The sequence below is a fragment of the Mobula hypostoma genome, chromosome 8 (genome assembly GCF_963921235.1).
Source record: "Mobula hypostoma chromosome 8, sMobHyp1.1, whole genome shotgun sequence".
Taxonomy (NCBI): Eukaryota; Metazoa; Chordata; class Chondrichthyes; order Myliobatiformes; family Myliobatidae; genus Mobula; species Mobula hypostoma.
The window spans coordinates 101,037,330-101,050,219 of record NC_086104.1 but is presented as its reverse complement, the minus strand read 5'-3'; the positions used below and the strand labels follow the sequence as shown (position 1 = coordinate 101,050,219).

Here is a 12,890-nt window from a genome sequence, read left to right as displayed (position 1 = left end):
AAGTGACCCTGTGGAGTCTACCAGTGTGTCTAACCCTTGCCTGGGTTGGTAGATTATCACTTGAAGATAGCACTCTTAAGTTGGTCAAGTTTGGCTAACTTGGAAGTTTCGGAGGACAACAGGAAGAATCAACGGCATCTGTTTATGTGGACAACAAACCTCTCTCTCCTCAACTCAATAACACGAACTGAACTGACTTCATTTACCTCCCATCATAAGACTGTATCACTTACCCCCTAAGCTTGAAGAAGTTTGGGTTTTATATTTCCACACCTATATTGCATAATCTCTGCAAACCTGTTTGATTTATCTAGTTTTATGTTACTTTATTACATAGTTACTAATAAAATAGAATTAATTAACAGCAAAACCAGACTCCAGGTGTGTTCCATTTCTGCTGGTTCTCTTAACCTGTTACGGGGTACGTAACACCCCCAACACATAGAACTCCCACCATACCACTAATGTCTTCCACAGTGAAGACTGGTGCAAAATACTTGTTCAATTCTTCCCCAATTCATTATCCCCCATTACTACCGCTCCAGCATCATTTTCCAGTAGTCTGACATCCAGTCTTGCCTCTCTTTTACATTTTATGTATCTGAAGAAACTTTTGGTATCCTCTTTAATATTTTTGGCTAGCTTACTTTTGTATTCCATCTTTATCTTCTTAATGACTTTTCTTAGTTGTCTTTGGTTGGTTTTTAAAATCTTCCCAATCCTCTAACTTCCCAGTAATGTTTCCTCCGTTATCTGCCCTGTCTTTGGCTTTTACGTTGGCCTTGACTTCTCTTGTTAGCCACGACTGTGTCACCTTGCCTTTAGAATACTTCATCCTCTTTGAGGTGTATATATCCTGTGCCTTCCGAATTGTTTCCAGAAATTCCAGCATTTGCTGCTCTGCTGTCATCCCTGCCAGTGTTCTTTTTCCAATCAATTCTAGCCAACTCCTCTCTCGTACCTCTGTAATTTCCTTTATATCACTGTAATATTGGTACATCTGACTTTAGCTTCTCCTTCTGAAGTTTCAGGGTGAATTCAATCACATTATGATCACTTTTCCCTAAGGGTTCTTTTACCTTAAGCTCATTAATCAATTCCAGTTCATTGCACAACACCCAATCCAGAATAGCTGATCCTCTAGTGGGCTCAAGCACAAGCTGCTCTAAAAAACCATCTTGTAGGCGCTCTGGAAATTCCCTCTCCTGTAATCCAGCACCAACCTGATTTTAACAATCTACTGGTATATTGAAATTCCTCATGAATATTGTAACATTGTCCTTTTGACATGCATTTTCTATTACCCGCTGTAATTTCTTACTACTGTTCGGGGATCTGTCTCCAACTCCCATCAGAGTCTTTTTACCCTAACAGTTCCTTAGCTCTATCCACAATGATTCAACACTTTCCAATCCTATGTAACCTCAAATGATTTGATTTCATTATTTTTTTTTAACCAACAGAGCAATGCCGCCCCCTCTGCCTTCCAGCCTATCCTTTTGATACAATGTGTATCCTTGGACATTAAGCTCCCAGCTATAATCTTTCAGCCATGATTCAGTGATGCCTAAAACAGTATACCTGCCAATCTGCAAATTTCCTGCAAGTTCATCTACCTTATTCTGTATACTGTCTGCATTCAGATACACCTTCAGTCCTGTATTCACCCTTGTCAATCTATCCAGTTGACTGCAACTTTGCCCTATCAACAGCCTCTCCTCTCTGCACATTGCCTGATTGTAAACCAGCAACCTCATCTTCAGCCCTATTATCCGCCTTTCCTACGACACTCCTTGCATTGAAATATAGCCAGCCCAGGACACCACGCTCAACCTTTTGATTCCTGACTTTGTCTGAGGTCTTACCAACATCTGCCTTCACAAACTCTCAACTAACTGTTCTGTCACTCTGGTTTCCATCCCCTTGCAACTCTAGTTTAAACACCCCTGTGCAGCATTAACGATGCATTAGGATATTAGTCCCCTTCCAGTTCAGGTGCGAACTGCCCCTCCTGTATAGGTCCCACCTTTCTCCTACTAGTCTGGGCAAATGTCACAGCAGTGCTCAGTCAGGACAGAATGGAGATCTCTTCTAGTGAGGTGTTATAGGTGGAACTGAGTGATGAGAAAGGTATGACCACGTTAATGGGGCTATTTTACAGACCACCCAACAGTCTGAGGGATTTAGAGGAACAAATTTGTAGAGATCGCAGGCTGTTGCAAGAAACATAAGGTTGTGATAGTAGGTGATTTTAACTTTCCACATATTGACTGGGACTCCCATACTGTAAAAGGACTAGATGGGATAGAATATGTCAAATGTGTTCAGGGAGGTTTCCTTAATCAGTATGTTGAAGTCCTAATGAGAGTGTGAAATACTTGATCTACTATTTGGGAATAAGACAGGGCAGGTGATAGAAGTCTGTATAGGAGAACTTTTTGCATCCAGTGATCACAATGCCATTAATTTCAAAGGAAACATGGAAAAAGATAGGTTTGGTTTGCAACTTGGAAGCTAAATTGGAGAAAGACCAATTTTGATGGTACCTGTATCAGAAATGATCTGACAAGTGTGGATTGGGACAGGCTGTTTTCTGGCAAAGGTGTACTTGGTGAGTGGGAGGTCTTCAAAAGTGTAATTCTGAGAATACAAAGTGTGTATGTGCCTGTCAAAATAAAAGGTAAAGATAAAAGGTGTGGGAAACCTTGGTTTTCAAGAGATATTGAGGCCTTGGTTAAGAAAAAAAATACATGCTTAGCGGGTGTAGGCAAAAAAAGAGGTGCTTATGAAGTAAAAGAAATGCAAGAGAACACTTGAGAAAGAAATCACGAGGGCAAAAAGAAGGCATGAGGTTACCTCAGCAGACATGGTGAAGGAGAATCCTAAGGGAGTCTACAGATATGTTAAGAGCAAAAGGGATTACAAGGGACAACATTTTTCCTCTGGAAGATCAGAATGGTAATCTATGTGTGGAACCAAAAAATATGGGGGAGATATTATACAAACTTATTTGCATCTATATTTACTCAGTAAACAGACACACAGTCTACATACAGTAAGTGAGGCAAAGCAGCATCAACTTCATGGACCCTATACAGACTACAGAAGATGAGGCGTTTGCGGTCCTGAGGCAGATAAATCCCCAGGGCCTGACAAGGTGCTCCCTTGGACCCTGGGAAGACAAGTGCAGGAATTGCCAGGCCCTAGCAGATATATGAATCATCCTTAGCAACAGGTGAGGTACCAGAGGATTGGTTTCCACTGTTAAAGAAAGTGTTAAAAAGAAACTAGGAAATTATAGACCAGTGAGCCTGATATCAGAAGTGGGGAAATTATTCAAGGTACTCTAAGGGATCAGATATATGAGTATTTGGATAGACATGGTCTGATTTAAGGATAGTCAGCATGGCTTCATACATGGTAGGCCATGTCCAACCAATGTTATAGAGCTTTTTGAGGAAGTTACGAGGAAAGTTGATGAAGGCAAGGCGGTAGATGTTGTCCACATGGACTTTAGCAAAGAATTTGACAAGGTCCCACTTAGGAGGTTGGTCAAGAAGGTTCAGTCGTTTGGCTTTCAAGATGAGGTAGTCAATTGGATTTGACATTGGCTTTGTGGGAGAAGCCAGAGAGTGGTAGTAGATGGTTGCCTCTCTGACTAGTGATGTGCTGCAGGGATTGGTGCTGGGTTTGTTGTTGTTTGTCACCTACAGTATATCAACTATATGGATGATAATCTGGTTAACTGGTTCAGCAAATATGTGGAAGACCCCAAGACCGGGGGAGTAGTGGACAGTGATGAAGGCCATCATGGCTTGCAGTGGGATATGGTCCTGCTGACAAAATGGCAGATGGAATTTAATGCAGGTAGGTGCGAGGTGTTGCACTTCAGTAGGAACAACCAGTAGGTCTTACACAGTGAATGATAAGGCACTAAGGAGTGAGGTAGAACAAAGTGCAGGGAGTACACGTCCATAATTCATTGAAAGAAGCAGCACAAGTTGATAGCCTCGTGAATAAAGCTTTTGGCATATTGGGCATCATAAATCAAAGTATTGAGTACAGGAGATGGGTTGTTGTGTTGATGTTATACAAGACATTGGTGAGGCCTAATTTGGAGTACTGTGTGCAGCTTTGGTCACCTCCCTACAGGTAACATGTAAATAATGTTGAAAGAGTACAGAGAAAATATACAAGGATATTGCCGGGTCTGGAGAACCTGAATTATAAGGGAAAATTGAATGTTAGGACTTTATTCCTTGGAATGCAGAAGATTGAGAGGAGATTTGATAGAGTTATACAAAATTATGAGGGGTATAGATAGGGTAAATGCAAGCAGGCTTTTTCCCACAGGTTGGGTGGGACTATAATGGAGGTCATAGTTTAAGGGTGAAAGGTGAAAAGATTCAGGGGAACATGAGGGGAAACTTCTTCACTCAGAGGATCATGACAGTGTGGAACAAGCTGCCAGCACAAGTGGTGGATGTAATTTCAATTTCAACATTTAAGAGAAGTTTGCATAGGTACATGGATGGGAGGGGTATGGTCCTGGTGCAGTTTGATGGAAGTAGGCAGTTTAAATGGTTCACCACAGACTAGATAGGCTGAAGGGCTTGTTTATGTGCTGTACTTTTCTATGACTCTAGAGATGTTCTTTTGCGCACCACTGTTGATAACGTGTGGTTATTTAAGTTGCCTTCCTGTCAGCATGAACCAGTCTGGCCATTCTCCTTTGACCGCTCATTAACAAGGCTTTTCTTTTGCCCTGCAGGACTGCTGCTCACTAATTCTTTTTTGTTTCTTCAAACCATTCTCTGTAAATTCTAGAGACTGATTTACATGCAAATCCCAGGGGATCAGCAGTTCCTGAGATACTCAAACCACCCTGTCTAGCCCCAACAATCATTCCACGGTCAAAGTCACTTGGATCACATTTCTTCCCCATTCTGATGTTTGGTCTGTACAACAACTGAACCTCTTGACCATGTCTGTGTGATTTTATGCATTGAGTTGCAGCCACATGATTAGCTGATTAGATATTTGCATTAACGAGCAGGTGTACAGGTGTACCTAATAAAGTGGCCACTGAGTGTATGGGAGCAGAGGAGATGCTGCCATCTAGTGGTTAGTGGGAATCACTCATTCAGATTAGTAATCCTACCATTAGATTCCACTTTGCATTAACTGGATCTGACTAGACACAGGCTGTCAGTTTTGCCCAAGCCACTCTTTTGAATTGCTGAGAAAACTATTTATCAACCTGTTATACAGCTTCACTGCAGCATTGCAGAAGCAATTGTACTGAACGTTGTGGACATGCTATGTTGGGTCTGGCTGCCCCAAGTATCTCCTTGGGTTGTGCTGGTTGTTAACGCAAAGGATGCACTTCACTGAATATTTCGATGTACATGTGATAAATAAATCTGAATCTGAATCTGAAATAATGTCCCCAGTTACATCAAAACAAAAGAGCTATTGGTAATGATCAATCTTGAGATGATAATGGTGATAGGATTTTCACTCGAGGAACAAACAGCTTGATGATAATTAATCTAAGACAGCATTGAAACTGCAAACTTCCACTGGGAAGAATACTTAGGATGCCAATTTTCACAATGTTAATTGGGAATTTAATATTATTAGTGAATTAAATTATCATTCCTTCCATATTAAAATCACAACTACTGAATTACAACAGCAGTCTATACGACTTTTCCCTTGCAGGCAAATGATCATTTCCGATTTCACTTAAGTAAATTTCTTGTTGGATTAAGTTTAGCCAATGGTCATTTTGGGAAAAGAAATACTGTAGTATTTGTCTCCTAGCCCTAGCTCACTCAACCTGCAAGACATGCTCCAGGCATCATCCTGGTGAATCCCCTCTGCACCTTCTCTAAAGCTTCCACATCCTTCCTAACAGAGAACACACCACTCAGAAATTCTGCCACTAACCCTGTTACAGAGCAAAACGATTAGGGGTTGGGGTGGGGTGGGATGGGATGGGATGGGGAGTGAACCTATTTGTTGTGCTAGATGTATTGCCACTTCCATGAATGAATACACAGCCTTTGCATCGCTTTACAGAAAGTCCTTTTATATCTAAACATTAAAAACTTGATTCTGGGTTCTTAACATGAAAACTTTGTATGGAAACTGTACTTTAATACAAACACCCTAAGAAATATAGAAAAAAAACACAGCATATCAGACAACATCTGTGGGAAGAGAATGTAAGGTTTTGGGCCATAAACCCTTTTTCAGAACTGGGGATAAAGAGAACCCTAATTAGTTTTAAATTATAGAGAGCATGGGATTTGTTATTTCTCATTCCTAATGAAAACATTTTACTCCAGAAACAGTCTTTTACATTTTACTGTGAGGCAGAATTGATACGGTAAGGAAAAACAAGATAGCTGTATCGCTTCATACATTCCTTTACCAGTTAGTTACCAATTAACTGGCAGTTAACGGCTGTGGGTTGAATCACATGACGGAACAGACTTAAAGAGCTGAATGTCCTAATTCAGCTCTTACGGGTTGATAATATTAAAAAAGGACCGTGGATGCAGGTCAGTCAGCATCTGTGGAAAGAGAAATAGATAACATTTTGTGTCTACGATCCATCATTGGGCTCAAAACATCTGCAGTATCTCTTTCTACAGATGCTGCCTGATTGCTTAGAGCTCCCAGTAGTTTCTGTTTTTGGCTCTACAGATGGATCATGTGACTTAATCACATATAGAGCCATAGAAAAATACAGCACAGAAACAGGCAATTCGGCCCATCTAGTCTGTGCCAAACCATTTAAAATGCAATGACAGCAGAGGAAGCCTGCAGCAGTGAAGGGTCCCCAGTTGTCTTGAATTCCATGCCACTGGCCCCTGGCCCCGATCTGTTAAGGACCGCACGGTGGACCCTGTGCATTAGCGTCTCTTCGTTAATCACAGTCATGCATAGGGGTTCTCCATTAAGGAAATCCATCCGAACATCCCAGTTACATGGATCCAGGTACAGCCTCTAGTCACCTGGGGACCCACCAATAGACAACCCCTTTGGAGAGCATCATTCTCTGCTCGAATGATCTCACTCATACTACCAAGACAGATAAAAGGAATTGTCTATGGAAAATACATTATCTAACTGAATGGTGGATCAGGCTTGAGGAGCTAGTAGCTTGCATCCCCATCCGCGCATACCAGCTGCTATTGACAAGTTCTGCAGTTCCTGCTGATGAGCCCCAAATCCAGAAGCCACTAAAATAAGTTACAGAAAGGTCAGCACGCCACTCATAACTTCTGTAGAAATTTGAGGACTAAATCACGGAGTTTGGTCCGAAGCGGCTCGTTGTTGTCGCAGATTATGTGCGTCGAGTCTTCCTCGATTTGAATCAGCGTGTCTTCGGACTGAAGATGAACAATGTGTCCTTCTGGCGTGTCCTCAACCTTGACGTCAGTGATGCCATGCTACGGAGGAAGGACAGGAGAGGTTACTGCAAGTGGGGCACGTTGTCCCTTCAACCACTTTAAAAGAAGAGATACCGAGGTCGTGCAGTACTGGACTGTGCCCCGAGTTGCAGGATAGGAACATGGAAGTTTTATAAAACACTACAACACAAATTAGGCAACTTTGGCCCACCGTGTTGTGCCGACCTTTTAACCTACTCAAGACCAATCTAATCCTTCCATCCTACATAGCCCTCCATTTTTCTATCATCCATGTGTCTACCAGAGTCTCTTAAATGCTGAAGTCTTTGGTACATACAACATTGAACATTACAGCACAGTACAATGCTGTGCCAAACTGTAGACACCCACTCCAAGATCAATCTAACCCTTTCCACCCACCCAGCTCTCCATCTTCTTTCATCCATGTACCTGTCTAAAAGCCCCCTGAATGTCCCTATTGTACCAGCCACTACCACCACCCCTGAAGTGCATTCCAGGCACTTACCAGTCTCTGTGTACAAAACCTGCCTCTGGCATCCCCTCGATATTCACAAAACATAGAACAGCACAGCATGTTACAGGCCCCTCAGCCCACGATGCTATGCTGTCCTTTCCATCTACTCCATCAGCCTATGGAGCTGGAATGTGTGAAGGCACTGGTGGGCTGCCCCCCAGCACATCCTGAGGTTGTGTTGTCTCACCCTTCCCTCCTGCACAGCCCATAACCTTCCATTTCCCTTTCATCCACCTGCCTGTCTGTGAGTCTCTTAACCACCCCCCCCCCAATGTATCTGCCTCAGCTACCACCCCTGGCTGGCAGGGCATTCCAGGTACCTACTGCTCTCTGTAAACTACTTGCCGTTGACATTTAACCCCTGTCCCCCGCCCCCCGGCCTATACTTTCCTTCATTCACCTTAGAAGGATACCACCTGGTATTAGCTTTGCCACTCTGGGGAAAAGGTGCTGGCTATACATCAAGACACCTTCATTCTCCTTCTCCTGCAGAAGAGTCCTAGCTCATTCAACCTATCTTCACAAGACACACTCTGTAATCCAGTCAGCATCCTGGTAAGTCTCCTCTGCACCCTCTCTGAGGCTTCTACATCCTTCCTATTTAATCCCCTGACTAATGAAGGCTAACACACCATACACCCTCTCAGCAACCCTATTAACTTGGATGTGGACTCCTTTTCCTCCACACTGTTAACAATCTTGCCATTAGCTCTGTACTCTGCCTTCAAGTCTGTCCTTCCAAAGTGAATCACTTCACACTTTTTTGGGTTGAACTCCATCTGGTTCTTTTCAGCCCAGCTCTGCGTCCTGTCGATATCCCACTCCAGCATCTTTACATAGTAAAACATCTAATCAGGACATATGACCAAAAGCTTGATAAAACTATCAGGTTATAGAGGGCAACATAAAATTTGATAGACATAGAACCTTATAGCACAGTACAGGCCCTTTGTCCCACAATGTTGTGCCAACCTTTTAAATTCCTCCACGATCAATCTAACCCTTCCCTCCCACATTGTTCTATCATCCGTGCACCCCGTGTATCTTAAATGTCCCTAATGTATCTGCCTCTACCACACACCCATCTCCCTGTGTAAAACCTTAACTCAGACACCCTACCTATATTTTTCACAAACACCTTAAAATTATGCCCCCTTGTATTAGCCATTTGCACCCTGGAAAAAAGCTCCATCTGTCCACTTGATCTATGCCTCTTATCATCTTGTACAATTCTACCAAATCATTTTTCATCCTCCTCTCCAAAGAGAAAAGCCTTAGCTTGCTTAACCTACACTCATAAGACATGCCCTCTAATCCAGGCAACATCCTGGCTAACATACCACACGCCTTCTTAACAGCCTTATCATCTGGCACTACAACTTTGAGGGGTCTATGGATGTGAACCCCAAGGTGCTTCCATTCCTCCACACTGCGAAGATTCCTGCCATTAGCACTGAAGTTCCAACCTTCCAAAGTGAATCACGTCACACCTTTTCTGGATCTCCACTGCCCAGCCCCACTCAGCATCCTGTGAATGTCCTACTCCAGCATCTTTATACAGTGAAACACCTCAAAAGAGCTGCATAACTAGGGCATGTGACCAAAAACTTGACCAGACTATTAGCATTTACAGGGCAACATAACATTTGAAAGAGATAGAGAGCTTTTGAGAATAAATTCTGAAGTTCAGGTTTTGTCGGATGAAGGGACAGTGAAACAATAGATAGTCGGGACTTACAAGAACTGGTTCAGACAATACTATAGACACTTACCTTCTCTAGACTCTGTACAAACTGCTCAATGGTGATTGAACCACATAGCAGTGGTTTGGGAGGTTTGAATTCAGGGATTTCATCATTTATCCGTTTCCTCTTCTTGCCAGTTGGCTGCTGCACTGGCCTTGGAAGTGACTGCACAAAAAGGGGCATTCAATTACAATTCCCTCAGTTAAGCAGCAATAGACCAACAGAGATCGACTTGACACATCACCCAGATTCCTTAATTAATACAGTGTAACCTGAGCCGTTCCATGCCAATTCTTCAGTCAAGCAAAGGACGAAATCAACGACAAAGGTAAGGTTTTACTGAATGTTGAAAAGCCTGGATAGATTGGATATGGAGAGATGTTTCAACAATAGGAGAGTCTGGGATCTGAGAGCACAGCCTCAGAATAAAGGGGTTGTTCTGAAGTAAGTCAGCCAGACGGTGAATCTGTGGCATTCACTGCCACAGAAGGTTGTGGAGGCCAAGTCATTGGGTGTATTTAGAGTAGGTTTGATAGGTTTTTGATTAGTCTGGGTGTCAAAAGTTACAGGGAGAAGGCAGGAGAATGGGATTAAGAGGGATAATAAATCAGCTATGATGGAATGGCAGAGAAGACTCAATGGTCCTAATTTTGCTACGCCTTATGGTCGTACAACAACACGGCAATACACTACATTAGTCAGGACTTCATAAATTATTTACTATTTCAAATTTAAATATAATTACTAATATCTACAACACACTCTGAGGAGGCAGTAACAGCCAAATACCAAAAGGCCTAGATAGAGTGGATATGCAGAGGATGCTTCCAAAGTGGGAGAGTCTAGGACCCATGGGCACAGCCTCAGAATAAAGGGAAGCACCTTTAACAAATTAATTGAGGAGGAATTTCTTCAGCCAGAGGTTGGTGAGTCTGTGGAACTCACTGCCACAGAGGGTTGTGGAAGCCAAGTCAATGGATGTATTTAAGGTAGAAATTGACAGGCTTTTGACTGGCAAAGGGCTACAGGAGAAAGCGGGAAAACAGGTTTACAGGACAAAAGCTATGAATGAATGGCAAAGTAGACAGAACGGGCCAAATAGCCTAATTCTGCTCCTCTGTCTTCCGGTCATAATGGTTTTCATTTCAGAGTGCCAGCATCTGCAGTTTCTTTGATTTTCATAAGCCGTAAAATTGAAATTCATATGATGAGATGTCTGAGAGCATTTGCATTTCAACAATTACAGCAGGTGAGTTTAGATTATTCTGAAGTATTGATGTTGATTTAATCATTCAGGCTAATGGAGCGACGGCATTCAAGATAAAGATTGGCTTTATTTGTCACATGTACGTTGAAACATCCAAACACATAGTGAAGTGCGTTCTTTGTGCCAACAACCAACACAATCCCAGAATACGCTGGGGGAAGCCCACAAATGTCACCATACTTCCTGCGCCAACAAAACATGCCCGCAACTTACAAAAGTGCACATCTTAGGAATGGTGGCAGAAACCAGAGCACCTGGAGGAAACCCATGTGGTTACGGGGAGAACATACAAACCCCTCACAGACGGTGGCAGGAATTGTCACTGTTGCTAGTGCTGTCAATCATTATGCCAACTGCCATGGTACCGTGCCGAATGTATCAGAAGGTGGAGAAAAAGGCCATGGTACTAAAAGAGAGACCTACAGAAACAACTTGCATTTCACAACATGTAGGAGGTTCTGAATGCTTTCCAGTCAGCAACCTTCCCTTTAAGAGCAGTCCGAAGAGCATTGTTCAAGAGGACAGCTCATTACTGTCCTCTCCAGGCCAGTTGAAGATGGGCAATTAAATGCTAGCTCAACTTGTGAAACTCAAATGGATTTGGAAGAAGTCCCCCTGGCAGGGTAGGAAAACATGATAAGAAATTTGTGCACAGGAAGCTCTCATAGTCAGCAGCAGTATCCACTCAATGGCCACTTTATTAGGTACACCTTTACACCTGCTCAAATGCAAATATCTCATCAGCTAATCATGTGCAGCAGCTCAGTGCATAAGAGCATTCAGACATGGTCAAGAGGTTCAGTTGTTGTTCAGACCAGATATCAGAATGGGGAAGAAATGTGATCTCCGTGATTTTAACTATGGACTGAACGTTGGTGCCAGACAAGGTGGTTTGAGTATCTCAGAAACTGCCAATTTCCTGGGATTTTCACAACAGTCTCTAGAGTTTACAGAGAATGGTGTGAAAACAAAAAAAACATCCAGTGAGCAGCAGTTCTGTGGGTGGAAACACCTTGTTAATGAGATGTCGGGAGAATGGCCAGACTGGTGCAAGCTGACAGGAAGGCAACAGCAACTCAAATAACCACGCGTTACAACAGTGACGTACAGAAGAGTAGCTCTGAATGCACGACATTTCGTACCCTGAAGTTGATGGGCTACAGCAGCAGAAAACCACACTGGGTTCTATTCCTGTACCTAATAAAGTGACCACTGAGTACTCAGATAATTATCTTTAGTGATGTAAACCGAGAATACACAGTAACACGTCGAAGCTGCACCCTCTCTAACATGCTGGTAGAGAGAGTTTTATTTGGGTTTTTAGCACTGGAAATAGTTACATTCGGACACGTCTCATTAGCGGGACAGAAGCATGATCGCATTGTTTATTCCAGGGACCAGCTGCTTGCGCTTATGCCGGCCGGTTTAGCGAGCAGAGCGGCAGACACCCCTGCTGAAATCTGGAGGAAAACATACAGAGGATGCAGAGGGGGATCACAAAGTCGAGGAAAGAGGACCGGGTCGAGACAACAGAGACTTATGGAGAAGAGGAGTTCGGTGGGTAATAAAATGGACGAGTTCACGGCGCTAGCCAGACGTCAGAGAACATTTCGGGAGTGCAGTGTTATGTGTTTCACTGGAATGGGGCTGCACGAGGACATATCCGATCAAAACTTCCCCATGGGTGGCTTCCAGACCGTTCAGGCTGACCAGAAGTGCACTGATAACGGTAAGCGTAAAGGAGTTGGGTGCTTACTGTTCTGGTTAACAACAGATGGTGCAATCCAGGTCATATTACGATCGAGGAATGTGTTTGTAGACTGGATATTGAACTTCTTACTATTGGACTTCGGCCATATTCCAACCAGATACAACACTGGGTGGCATAGGAGGTCGTTCCTGCCTGTGGCCATCGAACT

At 43.1% G+C, this 12,890-nt stretch overlaps 1 protein-coding gene across 1 annotated transcript in view; it reads right to left on the bottom strand.

Annotated features, from left to right (window-relative positions):
• Positions 1-5,744: 5,744 nt before the first annotated feature.
• The window catches only part of ints9 (integrator complex subunit 9), a 66,156-nt gene continuing 59,010 nt past the window's right edge, over positions 5,745-12,890 (bottom strand). Inside the window, exons 16-17 of the mRNA XM_063056486.1 lie at positions 9,732-9,869; positions 5,745-7,463 (exon numbers count right to left, since the gene is read on the bottom strand). Of these exons, the coding sequence (XP_062912556.1) occupies positions 7,287-7,463; positions 9,732-9,869 (315 nt within the window). The 3' untranslated portion in view covers positions 5,745-7,286. The remainder of the gene's footprint in view (positions 7,464-9,731; positions 9,870-12,890) is intronic.